General features: G+C 36.1%; 2 protein-coding genes across 5 annotated transcripts in view; one reads left to right on the top strand and one right to left on the bottom strand.

Annotated features, from left to right (window-relative positions):
- Positions 1 to 20,869, top strand: part of LOC106074337 (uncharacterized) — a 435,581-nt gene that overhangs the window by 147,783 nt on the left and 266,929 nt on the right. The window lies entirely within an intron of this gene.
- LOC129922451 (uncharacterized) overlaps positions 4,270 to 20,869 on the bottom strand; it is a 50,090-nt gene continuing 33,490 nt past the window's right edge. The window contains exons 1-4 of one of the 4 annotated variants that reach the window (XM_056008554.1): positions 20,136 to 20,400; positions 15,254 to 15,467; positions 9,458 to 9,613; positions 4,270 to 7,058 (exon numbers count right to left, since the gene is read on the bottom strand). In XM_056008554.1, the coding sequence (XP_055864529.1) occupies positions 6,883 to 7,058; positions 9,458 to 9,613; positions 15,254 to 15,455 (534 nt within the window). In that variant the 5' untranslated portion in view covers positions 15,456 to 15,467; positions 20,136 to 20,400 and the 3' untranslated portion in view covers positions 4,270 to 6,882. Of the gene's footprint in view, positions 7,059 to 9,457; positions 9,614 to 15,253; positions 15,468 to 16,539; positions 16,631 to 19,909; positions 19,933 to 20,135; positions 20,401 to 20,869 lie in introns of those variants that run through there. The other 3 variants (XM_056008557.1, XM_056008556.1, XM_056008553.1) reach the window with 3 other exon arrangements.

The raw sequence follows: 20,869 nt of genomic DNA, 5'->3' as shown, positions 1-20,869 counted from the left end.
CTACCTAGAGCAGTGTTGACTGAAGCTACCTAGAGCAGTGTTGACTGAAGCTACCTAGAGCAGTGTTGTCTGAAGCTACCTAGAGCAGTGTTGACTGAAGCTACCTAGAGCAGTGTTGACAGAAGCTGCCTAGAGCTGTGTTGACTTATGCTGCCTAGGGCAGTGTTGACAGAAGCTGCCTAGAGCAGTGTTGACTTATGCTGTCGAGGGCAGTGTTGACAGAAGCTGCCTAGAGGAGTGTTGACAGAAGCTGCCTAGAGCAGTGTTGACAGAAGCTGCCTAGAGCAGTGTTGACAGAAGCTGCCTAGAGCATTGTTGACTTATGCTGCCTAGAGCAGTGTTGACTTATGCTGCCTAGAGCAGTGTTGACAGAAGCTGCCTAGAGCAGTGTTGACTTATGCTGCCTAGAGCATTGTTGACTTATGCTGCCTAGAGCAGTGTTGACTTATGCTGCCTAGAGCAGTGTTGACAGAAGCTGCCTAGAGCAGTGTTGACTTATGCTGCCTAGGGCAGTGTTGACAGAAGCTGCCTAGAGCAGTGTTTCCCAAACCTTTTTCTAACGGAACACTTCGCACTTAGAGGAACACTTTTGTTTCCTTTTCAGGGAGATTAATTCACGTGGTGGCCAACTTGTTAATTATTCCAGTCGTTCGTTAAACATCTATTCACGTCTCGCGGAACAGTAGGTTTCCGCGGAACACAGTTTAGGAACCACTGGCCTAGAGAATTCAAACTAGACTTTTTCGTTGTAACTCTTCGAAATATTCCAAGAAGAATTATATCTGCAATATTGAAAATATTTTAAGAAAAATACAACAACATTCCTCACTAATCTTCGGAGTCGAGAACAAGCCTTATGATTAAATGTGAGTTTTATTAATTTCCTTCATTAAGCGATAATAATTTTATCTCAGGACTCACGACGCTCACTTTTAGAATTTAGTCATAAATAAGATATAAACAATAACAATATTGATGAACATTTTTTAATTCACTTAGTTTCTTGCTAATGACCTATGAATGTTTAATGTTTAAAAAAAATTTGCCAGGTGTAAACTGTCTGTATTTCACCTAAAAATTAACAAACCCTTACAAGAGCTCCCGCTTCCATTACAGCTGAATGGACTCAGAGGCGCCCGAAGATCCCGAAAATAAAAATTCCAGTCTTCACCAGGATTCGAACCCCTTTACCGCTCAGCCACCGCGCCTCATTTATAAGATAAGATGGAAATAAAACATTTTCACTTATAAGCGAAGGTATTTTGAATAATAACAAACTAAATTATTGCGCATCAAAACATGATACTTTCCAACCAATAGTTGTTGTATAGTTTTAAAGCCATGAAAGAAGACATACGTAAAGACATAGCTACTTTGGTGACTTATGGCAGACAGTTTGAAAACTACACTTGAGTGATGTGTCACCTCCAAGCTGAAATAGCTGCATCACAGCTCCTCCCAACGCGAGCCTTACCCATGTAATTGCTCAATGATTTGGTAAACTCAACGTTGACATTCTTTGATTGTGTATTTCAATTGCATTGATCACAGTGTTTGCCGTGAGAGAACTGTGGTCTAATTTAAACAAGCAACCAGTTGCGTAGATATGACGCCTAGATTTCACTCAGAGAACCAAGCCTCTCCACTCGATGGTATATATTTGTTTTTCAGCCAAAGAGCGAGCGATGCGTAACAAGAAACCACAGAATCTAGTTTCAGTTTAAATACAAATAAAAGACTGTTTTAGAGACTTTGGCGTCATAGAATATCACAAATTGATCAGTATTTTACATTCAACACGTTAAAACGACATTTTGATTATACATTTCAGGTGGAGTTTATAGGAATGGGACACTAGAACCAAGTTTCAGATATAGTGAAATCATAAGGTTAATATAAGCGATGGACGACCTCATGTTTCTGATTTCACAAATTAATGTTCACATACCATTGTTGGAAAAACGCTAAACATAGACATACTTCAGGACAGTTGACTAACATGCAAAGTATTATAATGGTACATACAACACTAAACCATTACTTGTCCGCACCATTAGTCCCGATGTAGGATGTTGAAGCTAGAAATGGTTTGGGACATCCACAAAACTCCTGACCAAAGCCTTCCTATTTTTTTAACTTTACCTATCCCTTAGTCTGTTGGACCGTTGGGGTACCATACAAAATTTGTCGACCATTCCTCTCTGTCTTTTGTCTTGGATAGAATTTCAGTGGCAGGCTGGTCCATTCTTTTCTTTTATGTTGTCTTCCCATGTCTATCTCTCTCTGCCTCTTCTTCTTTTTCTGGTACTGTTCCCTGAAGGAAGGTCTTTGCCAGCCCCCAAAGACCTCGTAATATGGTCATAGAAATTCATTCTGCGTTTTACGATAGTTAGCAGATCATCGTGGGGTCCAATCGCTGTAGTAACCCTGTCTCTAATCTCTTCGTTTGTGATGCGGTCTTTGTATGTGATTCCTAGGATCCTTCGGTAGCATCTCAATTCCATGGCTCGGATCCTCCATCTGTAGCTCTGCAGTCAGCGTCCAAGACTCGCAAGCATATAAGAATGTGAGCTTGACCAGAGAGCGCATCAGTCTGATTTTGGTGTCTTTGTCTTTCCATATAATTTCAAATTTTGAAAGTGCTAATGTGGAATGTGCAATTCGGGCCAGTAGTTCAGGTTTGGTTCCCTCATCTGAGACGATAGCTCCGAGGTTTTGGAAACTACTTCAGGTACTAAAATATGGCACTGCTTTGGAGGGTCTTCTAAGAAGATAAAACAAACGTTGCAATATTTATTACTCTTTTTAAAACATTGGTACATATGTCCCTTGGAGTTGATTAATTCTAAAATATGAATATATAATTAAATGCTAATATAAACAGATATTTTGATATCAACAACAACAAAAAAACGCCCTTCGCTTTCACTTATTTAGTGTACTCCACAATTTTAGAAATGCTGATATAAAGTGTGCTAGCTTGTCAAGCACCGTTGGACAGGGTGCTAAGCAATTGTTTCATCCACTGAATCCTGAGAGAGCGCAACGATTAGGGGAGTTGTCTTACATGGTAACCATGGAAACTATGGGCGCCTGTTCAACTCGTCAGTGAATCAGTGAAAAGCTTTTTATTTTTATTTTATAGCCCACAATTTAAGCATTCATCAGATGCTTCGTTATAGAATCATTTCTATCAGGAAGTCATGTAGTGTTATCATCAAATGATGTTCCGAGTGTGAGCGGGTCTTCTCTTCAATAAAAAGACATAGGTCGTTGTTTCACGTAGTCAATTAGGTTGCAGATATTTTGATAAATTTCGATTTCTGAGTTCGGAAGATTAGAAATAGATGAGTTGGGATTGCATAAAGGTTCTAATAGTGTACAAAGTCTATAAGAGCTAAGCTTCGTGTTCAGTCTACTACTGTGAATTTATTATTGAATTTGAATTATATTGTGTATCATTACTTGAAGTACGGTGTGTGATCTTTAGTTTTATGATTTCAACGTGGAAAAAAATAAAAATTAATCTATAGTGAAAGAAGATTTGCCTATGTTGGAAGAGATGTGCAGTTTGTTCTTCAGCAATACTAGAATCCAGGGCATACGATAGGATTTCGGGTCGTCAGATTAAGATTTTTGAAAATGTCAAGACACCTTCCCAATCTAAAACCAAAGTAACAGGTACATGTACATATTAATAAATGGATCATCAAAAACTATAATCGAAAGTCTCATCTTACTAATTACAAAACATATTAATCTTATCTACGTGATGCAAGGGGAAGAACTATTTCCTTATCTACCAATAATGTACAAATTATTTCCTTTATTCGATTTTAAACAAAATAATTATTTTTACCAATAATTCATTGACTAATTGAGTATTTTTGTTTATTGATTCAAGTTTTGTAAGGTACAATAGATAATCGTATAAAGCATCAATTTGATCGGAGAATGCGTGAGGGAGAAATAGCGTTAACAATTAATTAAAGGGACTTAACCCAACAAATTTAGCCATAGCTGTGAATACTGAATTATTAGTTTTCTTTGTTACTATTAATTAAAGTAATTAGTTCCCAGTAATAAATTACCGCGTTGGTTACTTTTTTTTATTGTCTATGTCAATGAATAATTGTGCGTAGTTTAAACTTGATCCGAAAATGGGTGTGGTAGAGATAACGTGTACACACTTTTTACCAGACAGACAGAAAGACAGACTAACATGAGGGTTGATATAAGCTTTGTAACAAAACGCTATAAAATATTGCATTGAAATATATCATTATATTTTATTTCTTATCATAATAACATTGTTTAATGAAAAACACTTTCTACAATTGAATACGTCATAAATGTATAAATAAAAAGATACAATCGTAATAATGCATGTTATGTTAGACATAGTAGATCAATTAAATACATATCGTTTTGGAAAGAAATTGAACTGAATATAGCACAAGAAAGAAAGAACATAGGTAATTACGAACAAAACTCCCTAAAATGGATATTGTCAAAATGATTGTTGCTTTGTATGTCTAAAAAAATGTTTCAATCAATATAAAGGTAAGACAAACTGTTAAAACCCTACAAAAAATAGCGCCAGTCTACTTATATAGCTAGTTTGGTGGGTCTATTACTTGACTGTCAGAAAGAAGAGATTATGTAGTCAGAACAAGAAAAGACTTTTTAAAAAAGAAAGCTTATATTTAAGCATAGTTTTATCAATTAGTTTGGATGAGTCATGTAATTAAATTTGTAATAGACCTACACTAACAATTAAAAACCATTTTAAAAATTTAAAAAAATGGGGGGGGGGGGAATGAGCTGAATATCTGTTTCTTTCCCTTTTTCGAGCTACCAAACCAAGTAATTAATTACCTACAGTTAATTAACTTATTGATAATTTTTTGTTTTATTGATTCTTGTTTTGTCAGGTGAAAAGAAATAATTGTGCAAAATCTGAGACTGGGTGGGGGAGAAATAACGTTTACAAACTTTTTGACAGACAGACATACAGAGTGAGTTGATATAAGCTTAGTAAAAATACACACACAGACACACACACACATATATCAAACGTCTTAGTCCTTGTTTCTACGTCTATTGGGTCAAGGTCGCCGGTTTTGTGCTTGCTTCATTGAAGCTTCCATACCATGGTCATTTCTTCACTATCTGTAATTCTCAGACAAGGAACATCTACTGTTTGGTGGGTTCAAACGTTCAGTGATCTCATCGTTTAATGAAGGAAGTTTCATGATTATAAGGTTGAGAGGTCATCAAGAATATTCTTGTGGTAGACGTGTGCACCCCATGTGTTAGAATTTAGTTAAGGTGTACACATTCACATTATAAACCCAGAAAAAAAAAGCAGTAAAAAAAATGAAACTAGCGTAGAGAAAATATTGGCATGTATGTGCAATATCTAATGCCGAGTTTTTACATGCAAAAATAAATACAAATAAATATTTACAGAAAGACTTATGTTTCAGTTACATGATCAGTAAAAAAAAATGTTCAACAAGATATAAATAAGTTTGTATTTACATAGACAGTCTTCTGCTCTTGAATACGATCGTCCTAATATGAACTCTGCATGTCTGAGCGCCATCCTGCGACACTAAGCATCACGTCAAGAGCCGTTTTATTGCTTGTGAACAAATACCGGAAGGGACTGGCCAATGTTTGGGATATTGACGTCATAAATAATTATTGTCTTCGTTCAGCTAGCATTCATTGTCTAACGATAAGGACAAATATCAGAACAAAATTGTTATGGTTGTTATGGCAACAGATTTGCCTGGGCTATGGCTACTCATTTATCGAAATGAAATCTTTTCAATGCAATTCTGTTTTTACTGAGTAGAGGAAAAAAAAATCCTTAAACAATGAACGGACACGACATGGTCAGAAATTTTCGAAAAATCAAAATCAAATCATATCTCTCTTACCCTTGCACTTGATGAGAATATAGATAACAGGATTGTAAAGAGTTAGTTCCCATTGTTTCGTCCTGAACTATCACAGCAATAAATAAATATAGCATACTCAAAGCACAATTTAATTAATTCAAAAAAAAGCAAAAGAAATCAATATTGGTCTGAAAGAAACAAGGGTCAGTAAGAATGATTCAGATGCTCATCACGTGACCATGGTTCATTACCACACTTCCTGTCCCTCTCGACACGGGATATGCACGCGATTTAAAAATTCAAATATTAGATTAAACAAGATAGGGAAGAACGGTAACTCTGAACTCATTCACCGGTAACTCTTCGACTTATTTCTGAGTAAACTGTAAAACAGCAACAACAGTAATGTCAAGGGCAATGAATGTCTTGTACTGCACACCATCTCACAATGGTTTTGTTTTTCAATCTATACAGTCATCGCATGATTAGCAGTGTTATGTATTGTGTGTGCGTATTTCTGATGATATCATGAGTACAAGGCGGGTCATTTATTTCGTTTGGCTGAAAAGATTCTGATGTAGCCACGGCGGAGTCTGTCGTTGATTACTTCAGAAGTAAAATATTGCAATCTATAGTTAAAGTAACAACCTGTAGATTGTGACACCGTGATGTGTATTTTTTTTAGAGTGCACTGTGTTTTGTTTAAATTTGTCAAGATAATATTTTAGTTGCGCTTTAATTACACGAACATTGAAGTTGAAAGCTTTTACTTTCAGTTTTGTTTAAAAAAAAAGTGTGTTCCTATTGTCTTTAAGCTCTGTAGTAACAATATAAAACGCCTAGAACGGCTGAGTTTTAATAGCCGTCTGGAGCTACAGTCCAACGACTGTGTATCAGCATCGAGGACTTGAGATTGCATAAATAATGTGGTCTAAAGAATAAGACTCTGTTCAGAGCCTGTTCAGCCGATGGCTCATTTGATCCTAGGTGCTGTATAGTTCCGTGATGAGAAGGCGCCTGCGCCACCGGATAAGCCTACCAGTATCCCTCCTACAATAGGAAGTATCAAAGAGTATCCAACGTAAATATTATCTTCCTCGTCAAAGTATTCAGCTCGCCAGATACACACAGAGATGATGATGAACACGGCTGAAAGAAGATGTATGACATTGCATTAGTTGACAGTTAGTTGACACACTGGATGGAGAACTAAAAGAATAGACAGGGCCTGCATACTAAGCCCTTATAATGTATATAGCAAAGAAATGCACACTAGTATTACTGATCGTTACCTTATCTAGTCATCTGTCCTTTTGTCCCTTTAGCTTTCTATTGAAGTGGACATTTTATTTTAGCAAGATAATACTATAACATCGCTCTAATAAATCTCTCTTTTTTTCTCTATAAATCACTCTATCTATCTATCTATCTATCTATCTATCTATCTATCTATCTATCTATCTATCTATCTATCTATTAATCTAATAGATAGAAAGAAAGGAAGGAAGAAAAAAAATCAGGGCCAGATTTTAGGACGGAAGGCGGTGCTACTTCCTAAGGCACTCCACTAGAGAGGGTTTCCAACTATTAAGCGTAGTTGTATCAAATAGTTTGGATCAGTCATGTAATTAAGTTTGTAATAAATTCAGACTAACAACAATAAATCTGTGCGATTAGAAATATTTTTGCCATTTGTTTTTGTTTAGCACCACTTTATGCTTTTAGCTTTCTCAGTGCGCTATGATCCTATCACTTTCTCAGTGCGCTATGATCCTATCACTTGTCTCAATGCGCTATGATCCTATCACTTTCTCAATGCGCTATGATCCTATCACTTTCTCAGTGCGCTATGATCCTATCACTTTCTCAGTGCGCTATGATCCTATCACTTTCTCAGTGCGCTATGATCCTATCACTTTCTCAGTGCGCTATGATCCTATCACTTTCTCAGTGCGCTATGATCCTATCACTTTCTCAGTGCGCTATGATCCTATCACTTTCTCAGTGCGCTATGATCCTATCACTTTCTCAGTGCGCTATGATCCTATCACTTTCTCAGTGCGCTATGATCCTATCACTTTCTCAGTGCGCTATGATCCTATCACTTGTCTCAATGCGCTATGATCCCATCACTTTCTCAATGCGCTATGATCCTATCACTTTCTCAGTGCGCTATGATCCTATCACTTTCTCAGTGCGCTATGATCCTATCACTTTCTCAGTGCGCTATGATCCTATCACTTGTCTCAATACGCTATGATCCTATCACTTTCTCAGTGCGCTATGATCCATATTACTTTCTCAGTGCGCTATGATCCTATCACTTTCTCAGTGCGCTATGATCCTATCACTTTCTCAGTGCGCTATGATCCTATCACTTTCTCAGTGCGCTATGATCCTATCACCAGTTAGAAAAGGGGAAGAAGGGGGGTATCTGTAGAAGTGTTACCGTGGTCGCTTTTTAAATGTCAGCGTTCTCAAGGGAACTAATTCAACTTATATAAACACATATGTCAAGCACAATTTCTTTCCCTTGCTCCATACCAAACAAAATAATTAATCAACAATAGTTAATTAAGTAATTGCTTTTTTATTTAATTTTTGTTTTGTCAGGTACAAGAAATAATTGTGCAAAATATCAACATGATCCGAGATTGAGCGTGTGAGAAATAACGTGTACAAATATTTTACCGGACAGATAAAGTGAGTTGATAGAAGCTTGGTAATAAAACGAATATTTAATTTTCAATTGGTCATAAACTTTTACGTCTTTGTTCATTTTTTGTTTTCGCATTTTCGCCGACAATGCTCTACAAAGTCTACATCTTACAGTTGGCAGCACTGCCATGGTTAACAGGGGAAAGTATTCTCGTAATATATATTTATAGCTTGAATGTACGGGCAGTGAGTCAACCCTTACTTTCACAGAACCAAACATATTTTTAAAATAAAATATGCACATTGAATTTTTTTTTATTTTTTTTTTTTGAAAAAGGAAAATTATAATAATTTAACAAGTAATCAATTTCTTTCTTCAAAAGTATGGGATGCTTTTAGATATAAGTTTCATTATTAATAAGTTAAAATTACTTTTCATAACGCTTTCGAAGAAGTGTAAGGGGCCTCCACCTGCTTATATCCGGCTCTAAAATAGATAGATAGATAGATCGATAGTTAGATAGATAGATATTTAGATAGATAGAAAGATAGATATTTAGATAGATAGAAAGATAGATATTTAGATAGATAGATAGAAAGTCAATGGTGTTTAGCTACACGGTTGTCACGGATGATTTTACTTACATATGTAAGTAAAAAGAACTAGAAATGTATGCGCGAATGACCGGAAGTGTGTTAGTTTTTTTTTAGACAAGGACAGAAATTTATGTTTGAAATATGCCAAGTTATTGTGTTTTTATATGTTTAACTGAACCTGAAGTAAGAGACTATTGTACTTTCTGGTCAATTAAACGACTAGAGAGCTGTAACAACGGTTATAAGATAAATATGTACATATAACAAAATGAAAGATAACAAAATAAGCATACCGCTACATCCCCCAGCCACCATGGCCAAAGCAAAGTAACATTGAGGTGATGGTATTTTACAAATTTGTTTCACCAAGTGTATCATTAGAAGTGTGAAACACAGCAATGCGCACACAGCAGAGATCAGAGACAGGACTTTACAGGACATCATGGTGGCTGAAAGTGAAAGAAAAACACAAATAGATTCGATTTAAATATGGAAAACATAAGAACATAGGTATAGAATTACATAATTTTATTGTCATGTAGAAGATATGCGGTGGCTGAGTAGTAAAGCGCTTGGCTCCCGAGGCGGGGGTATAGGGTTCGAATCCTGATAAGGATTTGGTCTTTTACTTTCGTGATCTTAAGGGCGCCTCTGAGATCAGCCAGCTCTAATGTGTACCTGACATTGGTTGGGGAAAGGTGTAGGCGGTTGTTCGTTGTGCTGGCCGCATGTCACCCTCGTAAGCCCTGAGCCATAGGAGCTGATGACCTTTACGTCATCTACCCCATAGATCACAAGGTCTGACCGGGAAACTTTACTTCCCAATGGTCACGTAAACTCACCAAAAGCTGTAAATATTAATGTAAATATTTATGTAAAGATGTTTCTCACACGAAGTTTAGACGAAATACAAATCTGTTCAGGTACTGTTTTTTTGCTACAATCGATGAATATGTGTGTGTCTGTGTGTGTGTGTGAGAGAGAGAGAGAGAGAGAGAGAAAGTCTGCACGTGTATGTCTAAGAGTGTAAGAAGGAAAGAGAGAGAGTGGGATTTTCAGTTCTTCTGATTATATCTTATATCCATTATCGTTCGTGCAAACATTCACATTTAAGTTAGACGGTGTCTTGAAATGAAATACAAATCACTTCTGGGTAATGACACCAAAGTGTAATCAATTCATTGGAAGCTTTTAGTTCTAAACCTTTTACTTGACACGTTCCCCCTTTCCTCTTCTGTCCCTACCCCTTTTAAAACAACAGCAACAACAACAAAAAGATACTCTCTTGCTATCCTTAGTAATCCAAGTAATTTTAGAATTTCTGAGCTCTAGAAAAGATATTTGAAATCCACTACAAGCACACTTAGCCTTAGTAAGTAGAGCGCAGACCAAACAAAGTCTTATAAAGGTGCAGGGGTGTGCAAGGCTGAAACTGAAGTGTGAGACTCGGATCTTTCCGCGTCTTTCGGCCTCAAGGGCGAGACGTCTGCAATGTCAGTGTTAAAGCAACGCGTCTTGCATAGGGCTTGTTTTTTTTGTGTGTGTGTCAGAAACAAGGTAAAGAAAAAAAGAATACTGCCATTTATTTCCAGATGACCAGATTTAGTTCCCATTCTGCTCTACAAAACAAAAAATTAATTAATTATAACTAATTGATAAACTAATTGCTCAATGTTTTTTTTTAAATGATTCAAGTTGATACGAAATGGGGAGTGGGAAAAAAACACATGTTCAAATTGCTACCAGTCAGACAGACAGACAGACAAAGTTGATATGAGCTTTGTTAAACAAAAAAAAAAAAAAAGCGAGACATAAAGGTATCGAGCGTGAAAAAAAGACGGATTTAATCCTCTTTGGTGTTTTCTGTGGCAATAGGCTTTGAAGCGATATTGCTAAAGACGCTGTTAGCGAAAACGATATAAAACCGCTTAGTCTCATTTAAGTATTGTTTACACAGATATTAAAGACCCTTTAACGTGGTCAATCTTCAAATATAAAATTATAACTGCAATGCAAATATAAATTCTTTTATTCTTGGAAAAAAAAGCACACCAAAGCGTCCATTCCTACAGATTTAGAAACGCTGATTGAAGTTATTCTCTCGGGATCATTGCAGCGTGGTAACCTTTTTATTTTGGTTTTAAAAAATTTTTCTTGCAAAAATGTGAAAGTAGTCTGAAAACAAATTTAAGATCTACTAACGAAATGGACTATAAATTAGTTGAGTGAGGAAATAAACACAGACTTCAACGATTAAAAAAAAAACCCAGATGATTCTATAATAACCTCAAGTACCTTTTAGTTTGAAAATAAAACATGGTATTTCTGTAGACTACCGTACAAAATACAGGTATATTTACAGATCGAAGCACACAGTTCTTTCACTAGCCTGGTCGGGAAGCTAGAGATGGATGCCCTAAATCTTTTAGCGAATCAATGGCAGTTTATGTCTGAAAAACGCGCAGCTGTGCACCCAGTCTTTTTTCTATGTCTAGTGTATGTGTGTGTGTGTGTGTGTGTCCTCTTTCCCCACTACGTTTATTTAGAACAAGAGCCTGTTGGTAACACTTGAACGACTTCTCTTGAATAGAATACAACTCAAATCTGGGGGGATAGACCTAGTGCTCTAGCGACCTAGCACTCATATGGGTCATAGAACACAAAATATAACTAACTAGAAAAACATAAAAAATAAAGCTTATATTAAGTGTAATTGTATCAATTATTTTGGATCAGTCGTGTAATTAAATGTATGATTGAACTATACTTAATTATGATTGGTTATTTTTTTAATTATTGTTTCTTGTATTGTTAGATAAAAGTAATAAAAGTGCGAAATTTCACCATAGTCCGAGATTGTATGAAAGAAATAATGAGTGCCAGACAGACAGACAGAGTAGCTTTGTAAAGCTAGTGTTCAAGCGACCGAATAATTCTCGTTGACGACTATCACTTAAAAAGCCAAATTTAATTATAAAGGTTAAGTATTAGAGAGCACTATAATGAAGAGACTATTGACTTGTTTTAGAATAATGTACGCTAATAAATATTTTACACTAGCTGGTTCTGCTTACTTTAAGAACTACACACTTTACGACTAAATTTGACTTTTGCTAAGAGAGAAAGTGATAAATAATTCAGTCACAACCTATCAGTGTGACTAAGTGACATTAACTGTACCATTAGGGAAGTAGGTGAGGGTGTGGAGAAATGTGGAGTTAAGTGAAAACATGCAAAATATTTTTTTAAAATCCTTTTAAAAAAAACAACAACACTGAGTCCTTAAAAATATATCTACCAATAATGTACAAGCTATTTCCCTTATTTGATATCAAACAAAATAATTAATTACCAATACTAAATTGACTAATAGAGTATTTTTGTTTATTGATTCAATAAATAATTGTTTAAAGTATCAACTTGATCGAAGAGGTCGTTGTGTGAGAAATAGCGTTAACAATTATTTAAGCGGACTAAGCCCAACAAATTTAGCCATATGTTGACTACTGATGAACTAGTTTCCCTTGTTACTATTTAACAAAATAATGAATTACCAGTAATTAATTGTCTAATTGGTGACTTTTTAAAAATTGATTCATGTATTGTCTACGTCAAGGAATAATTGTGCGAAGTTTTAGCTTGATCCAAGAATGGGTGTGGGAGAGATAACGTGTACACACTTTTTACCAGACAAATAGAGTGAATTGATATAAGCTTTGTAAAAAGTTCATGTCAATATCTGGAATAAAAAAGTATCAGGTCATGCGTATGGCCAACCCAATGGCTGATAAGGGTTGATTGGTGTGACTTTCTAAACTTAAATTATTTTTAATTAAACAAAAATGTTCGTTTACAAAGTCAGGCACATTAATGTTCGACCGTTATGAGCGTTAGTTAATTTAGTCTGGTCACATTGGATGAGCTCATTTTCAAACGTCCTGAAAGATAGATTCATTCGTGGTGGAGGCTGTCCAGGCCTGAGTAAGCTGTTATAGCACAGTGCAGGACAAGCCATGGTGCCTTTGGCATATATTTCGAACGGCTTTGCCCAAAGTTTCGACTCACGGTGCCCAGCTGCGGGTAAGAAGAAGAAACAGTGTCTCATATTCTTTTTGACTTGCTGATCTCCGTCTCAACAGGTAATGGAAACCACAAATTTAGAAAAGAATGGTACTCTTTTTTTTAAATTATATTAACTTATTATATAACGGAAAATCTTACTTATACCGGTAAAGTTTAAAACCTCATTAAATAACATACATATTGAATTTCAAATTTAGATCTAGCAACCAAAGAAATAGAAACGACCACTAAAAATACAACTAACACTACTGCATAACCGTTAAACGCGCATGGGGAAAAAAACTGGGTGATCTTGTCATTATGGACTGCACACTCAGTACACTATATAGGCCTACACGTGTACGTCTATCTGGCCAGGTTGTTAAAATCAGTCGGACACACCGTCTATTTACTTTCTGGGCAGGGAGGGTGTGTAATGGACCTCATTCACCAATCGTAAACAAACAACATTTAGCCACGTGACAATATTAATAAAACAATGAAAAAACGTATCACATGACAGCCTTTATGGATTGCGTAAATTGTATAGAAAAGATAGAGAACCACGTGGCTAAATGTTGTTTGTTTACGATTGGTGAATGAGGTCCATTATTTTAGTGTAAAGATCAACGAACGAAATATCTAAGAACATGCTTGACTAGCCATGTCAGTGTGTTATTTTCTTGTCTGACCACTCCACATTAAGCAAACACTATTGCATAACACGTAATGAAAAAAAATGCAGGGTAGCCTTGTGGTATCATCGACTACACACGTACATGTATATGTCTAGCTGACCAGGTTGTTAAAATCAGTTGGACACAGCCTATTTACTTTATGGCCAGAGAGGGTGTGGATTAAGATTTTTTTTTCTATAGTTGGTGATCCTAATGCTTTTAGATCTATATAGGCCTAGCTGTCGATTGAGACTTAGAACTCAATAATAAATCTTAAGACTATAAAAAGAGAGTACTTGATGTTCCTGTAGTTAAAAAGTTATTGTTTGCCACAATTGAATTGATTAAAACCACTTAATATTGATCTAGCTCACTAATCAGATTCCCACTAGAAACAGAAATTAAACACCTCCACGTGGCTCACAAAAATATTTGGATCAACCCCATTCATAATATTACATAGAAATGTTTAACATTTTATAATACTGCTACTTTCAGTTGCAAATATTTATTCCCATAACTTCTACCAGGATCTTACTTTACCTTCTTCAAATGTTGACTGACTAAATAGTTGTTAACTGCATCATTTTTTTTTGATAATCAAAGTTATTGATATCACATGACCAGAAAACAGGGATGTGCGTTTCAACCCTGACCACATGTTGAAAAGTTGTACAAATTTTAATTAAACTTTTTAGTTAGTAACTAAAAACAAAAATTAAACTACGATTTTAACTAAACTTTTTTTTTCTAGTTAAACAATGGCCTTAATTAATGTTTTTCTAGTTAAACAATGGCCTTAATTAATGTTTTTCTAGTTAAACAATGGCCTTAATTAATGTTTTTCTAGTTAAACAATGGCCTTAATTAATGTTTTTTTAGTTCAACTAAACGTTTCTAACATTTTAGTTAACTTTTGCCCATCACTACCAGAAAGACACAGAGATAAAGGGACGTTTCCATGGCTAAGACACATTTGTACAATTGGTTCTTCTTCTTTAGTGCGTTCATAATATGGAACGGGTTGCCTAAATCAGCAAGGAAAACCAACGACTTTGTGTAAGTCTTCAATTAACATGCACTACTAGATTAATACGTGGGTAATTTTGTTTTAAGGAAAGTAGGGTCTTTATTAAAAAAAAAGGAAGGGAAGTTTTATGTAATGCTTTTGGAGGTAGGAGCTCATATTATAAAAAGTGCATTAGTAAAATCCGTGTTTACAAAAGCGCTTAGATCTAAGAGAGAGATTGGTGCGTGAATAATGTCATTTGGGTTTCAGTGTGTGGGTGTAAATGATGGATGGATGTGTCAATGTTTGCTAAGTGTTAAGTTAAAGTCGCTATGACCCACCTGGTCCTGTCTTAGTGATGGTCTGGCACACGCCATCCTCACACGACTGCCATAGTCCTTGAGAGTACTTTGTCGTCTTATTGTCCTTTGTGATTTCAGCGTACGTCCAGACAGGGGTGGTCACTCCGACGACGACTAGAGCCAGACCCACGGCTGACACGAAACAGGAGAAGATGTACATGGATTGGCTGGGTAACAGCATTGTCTCCTAAGACTATATAGATGAATAGAAGAATGATCAAATAGGCAAATGGGTAGATTGGAAGATGGCTAGATATATGTTTAGATTTTCATAGAAATTAGATATTGTAATAGTTAGATACCAAGCTAGATAAGGTGTCTTGTAACAATTTCTATGACTTTTCAATGAGTTCTTCACTATACGTATCATATCCATCCTTCCATCCCAGTGGAGCTACTGTCCATGGAGGGCTCTGACCTGCTTCAATACATCCCTGCATTCAGATCTCTCACTGGGCCTTTCGTCTCCACGCTCTAACGGTGACACTAACCCCAAGCTATTATAGATATGCCGTCACATCATCAATCCATCGCATTCAGGGTCTGCCTTTGGGTCGCCTGCCTTTTGGTTTTTGCCAATATACAATTTTCGCTCCTCTGTTATCTGACATTCTTTCAAGTTGACCTGCCAAATGTAGTCTGTTATTTTTTTTTATTTCTGTCACTATCGGTGGGTCTTCACACAATTGATAGATCTCCTGGTTAGTGCGTGTCCTTATTGCATCATAGATTTTCCTAAGAATTTTTCGTTACCAAGTATTTAGTAGATTTTCGGGGCTATACATATCATAAGTGACGTTACTCGAAATGCCTGCACAGTGCAGCAAGTGGACTTATGCAGACGAAATCTAAGTACATTTTAAAATTCCTAATTATTCCAAGACTCCAGCTGAATTTAATCTCTAATTGATATATACACTATCATTAACATCCAATTAAGTAAAGCAAAGGGCAGATGATGTGTTTCTGTGTCCTACAATCAACGATGGTATCATGGGGCCAGCATAGCGACCTTGACGTCTTCCCCAACTAATGTCAAAGACTCTCTGGTTCGGAAGCTATTGACCGTTCAGTCACCCCGCCTCCAGCATCTAATTAATCCTTAAAGATTTTACTATACAACTTTGTCATTGCCATACATTTTAATAGACACCTTTTTATCTTTTATGTTACACATTTTGTACACACTTTTTAAATTGGTACACATTGCAATAAATATAGTTTATTGGTACACACTGTATACACATCTTCTAATTGGTACATACTTTGTACACATCTTCTAATTGGTACACACTTTGTACACATCTTCTAATTGGTACACACTTTATACACATCTTTTAATTGGTACACATTTTATACACATCTTTTAATTGGTACACATTTTATACACATCTTTTAATTGGTACACATTTTATACACCTTTTAATTGGTACACATTTTATACACATCTTTTAATTGGTACACATTTTATACACCTTTTAATTGGTGCACACTTTATACACATCTTTTAATTCGTAAACATTTGATACACATCGAATGATAATTGGTTTGTTTCTACTGTACACATCAGTGCATCGATTGCTACGCCAGGATCGATAACTGTGCGGCTGACTAGATTAACAACAGATTTCTGCAGAGCATGACAGTTGATATGAACAAACGATGTGACATCGAATACAATAAAAGCTTCTCCTCTGCCCTTCACTAAAACAATACTTTCAAGTGGAGCTCTAGAACTACGCAGCATCCTGGACAGCTGCTGGATCGATACCGTGTTACTTTCTAGTCGTATTGATTAGGGGATTCCAGGATTAGTAGTCGAATATAGTTAGAACATTTGGCACGAAGAAAAAATATATATTATTATTATAACTTTTATATAGCGCTACTTTCATGTTTATAGCATGCTCAGAGCGCTTTTGGTCCAATCTCATTTGTGGACCAGTGGGGGGGGAGGGGGTATCTAGGAGTTGGTTTTCCGTGCTGCCTTTAGGCGCTCAGTCAACACAACTCTGCCCGAGTCGGGTGTCTAACCTCGAGCCCCCTTCTAGGTAGCCAAGCCAAGCCAAGTTCAAGCCGCACTTGGCCTCTTGACCACGCTTCGTAAATGCCATCCCATAAGTAAGTAAAGAACTACAGGTCTTCTTCCGCTATCTAGTCATTTAAACTAGAAGATAAAAAAACACACACAAAAAAAAATAAAAAAAGACAAGGCTGATCTACAAAGGTCCGCCTTTCCCCAGAAGTAACACGCGGTGCTTCTGTCTACCTAATTATTTTTCATTTAGTATAGAGCTTACCTTAGTCCATTTAGCTGAAAGTAATAGCGAATACGTTTACTTTGAATAAAATGGAATGTTTATATTTCATGCTTACGTCGTCGAAAGATCCAAAGTAAATTCTAAAACCACCTCGTCGTTTCTCTAGTTGGAGAATGTTAATTCATATCCATGTACGGACTGAGGCGCGGTGGCTGAGTGGTTAAGCGCTTAGCTTCCGAACCGAGGGTTCCGGGTTCGAATTACGATGAAGACTGAGAATTTTAATTTCGTGATTTTAAGGCGCCTCTGAGTCCTCCCAGCTCTAATGGGTACCTGACATTAGTTGGGGAAAAATAAAGGCGGATGGTCGCTGTGCTGGCCACATGACACCCTTGTTAACAGTGTGCCATAAAAACAAATCTGCCCCATAGATCGGAAGGTCTGAATGGGGAACTTTACTTTTTTTATGTACGGACAAATAAGAATATACTAAGAAAGAAATGAACTCTTTGTTATCAAGCACGATTTACGCATTAAAATACCGCATTGTTTCCCTCCCCCTCCCCACCCCCCAATAGGCCTACTGCACGAGCTTTAAAAACTAGCAAAATATAAAAATGCTTTTAAAAAAACCAAAGCTTATCTTAGGGAAATAATTTATTACCAATAATTAATTGACTTGTTGGTTGTTTTTGTTTAAATTGATTCATGTTTTGTTAGGTAAAATAAATATTTGTTTAAAGTTTCAATTTAATCCGTGTATGGGTATGGGAGAAATAACGTGTTCAATTCTCTAAGGGTGAGAAACCCTTGATATTTTAGCTGTATCTGTGAATACTGAAGGATTATTTCGTATCAAACAAAATAATAAAATAACCATTGATTGATTAGCTAATTGTTGTCTTTAACAAACTCCCTTCATGTTGTAAATGTTTTAAAATGATAGAAGAAATGGTTACATTATTTCATCAGACATTAGAAATAGTTTCTGGAAATGAGATGAAATTGTACATAGATGTGTTTATTGTATACCTTTATATTTAGATTTAATCTATTAGATATCACTATCTTTCACACTTACGGGGCTTTATAAAAACATGAATTGTACTTGTTTGACACTATAGCTATGATAATGCTATAAATGTCTCTGTCAAAATAAGAATGTGTTTGATATAAAGCGTATATCAACTCACTTTGTCTGTCTGTCTGTCTGGTACACATTTGAACATTTTATTTCTCCCATTTTTCACTCTAGGATCAGGTTGTAACGTTGCACAATAATTCATTGTTCCTAAGAAAATATGAATCAATCTAAACTACCAACCAATTATTTCATTAAAAAGTGGTAATTAATTGATTTTGTTTGATATAGGAAAAAGAACACTACATTAGACAGTATTGCACCATATGTGGCTATAGATGTGAGTGTCCACTTAGATAAGCTTTGTTCTTTTTAAAGTCTTTGTTCAAAATATATTGCTTGATTTATAAATAATATCGTTGAACGTTGAACGCATTTAAAGGACAGCCTTTCTAATAGACATACCACAATCGGTCTATATTAGTCTAAATCAATTAGCCTTTGATTAGAAAGCTTCAATCATTTTCATATTGGATTTGTCAGAGTATAGATCTAAGGCATGACGAGAAATATACATAGCTCTGAATAAACACATTTAAAACTTATTTCTATTCACAATGCTCACAAAGGGGAAGATTTTTTCGAAGATTGTCATGCATTGTGCCAAGCATTGTGCGTTGTTATTTTGGGATTCTTATGACAATAACAGCACAACTATCTCAACTCATCTCTGCCTGTGGTCCCTTCTGGGGCATAGGCCACCAACCAGCTTCCTCCAGGCATCTCGGTTCTGGGCAAGTCTCTCCAACTGTCCCCACGTCTTGCCCATCTGCTTGGCATCTGATTCCAGATCGCGCGCCATGTATATAACAAGGCAAGCCCTAACCTGGAACCCCCAAGGAAAGAGGAAGAGGGGACGCCTCCCCCCCCCCCCAGTACAATTATATCAGAGGGAAATTAGAAAAATATCTACCGCTTTAGTTCAATGTAATAGAATCCTCGATAGTATCGAGAATCTGTTATGTTATGTTGATATCCTTTAGGATTTGGAGGGAATAACATAAACATATGTTCCAATCTAGGAAGTACTCTTTCTGCTCAGAAAAGACTTCACTAAGTGATTATAAAATCAAATATATCTTTTTTAGTTCCAAAAATATACGTGCTTATAGAGAAACGCTGATGGACAATTCTCATTGATTCTATCACCATCAAACTCCAGCGAGGGATGATATTTTGTCTTTAAATGTAATCTTCTTCATAAAGAAAAAAAAGAATCAAAATCAAACTTACAGGCCTATAAACTTCTTTCTTCACACAAAAAAAAGCAGTAAAATAGACCTGGAAACAAAGAACTATTTTCACATTGTTTTGAAACATTATTTAAAAAAATGACTGATCATCATGTAATGTTTTTAAAGGGCAAAATAATTTTAAATATTACCCATATTAAAAGTTTTGAAAATTAACGAATTAATTATGTAGATTTTATTCGGACTTAGCTGAAGTTAATATTTACCTTTTTAATGCACAAATATCCGTGAATTCAATCTGCCTAATGAATCAATTATGGAAATATTAAGTCCACAGTTTTCTTCCAGCAGCGGTATCATTACATAACCTTTGGTAATCAAAGCACTCTCTCCATTCTTATATCTCCTTTAAGTTATATGTTGTTAGATGTTGATCCCCAGACATTGTGGAGTTCAATAACTAGAAACACCAAACACATAGACACACACTCACTAAGGCGGAGAACAGAGCACAGTAAATATATCCAATACGTTATGTATCCTACAGACGGAAGTGCAAAAGCATGCGACACTGTCAACTCGCGTACTCGGACGGATGGCCCGCAAATTTCAACGTCGAAGTCAAAGCTCGCGCGTTCTCTTGAGGAGTACAAATGGGAAATTGGAATCGGTGGGAAGAGGGGACGTAACTTCCTCTTCTGACGCCTGTTCATACAACTTATTATAGCGTAGGCCAAAGTTCGTTTCAAGGAGGGGCGCCTTCGCTGGGCATTCAAGCGAAACATTGTTTAAAATTGAAATGGAATGGTATTTCCCTACGCCAAAAGGAAAGGCTTGGTGATTTAAGAGATGTTCTTTATATTGGTTTCTAAACTTTAGCAGGGATAGAATGAGGACGAACATGTACAGAAAAATAAAAATTGTTGTAAGCTTACGAAAGATGAATATTCTTGTTTGCACTCCTAAAAAATTGCCTCGAGGGCTTGTAAAACCTCAGCCT

This window comes from Biomphalaria glabrata, chromosome 13, assembly GCF_947242115.1.
Source record: "Biomphalaria glabrata chromosome 13, xgBioGlab47.1, whole genome shotgun sequence".
Lineage (NCBI taxonomy): Eukaryota > Metazoa > Mollusca > Gastropoda > Planorbidae > Biomphalaria > Biomphalaria glabrata.
This window is presented reverse-complemented; position numbering and strand designations above follow the sequence as displayed.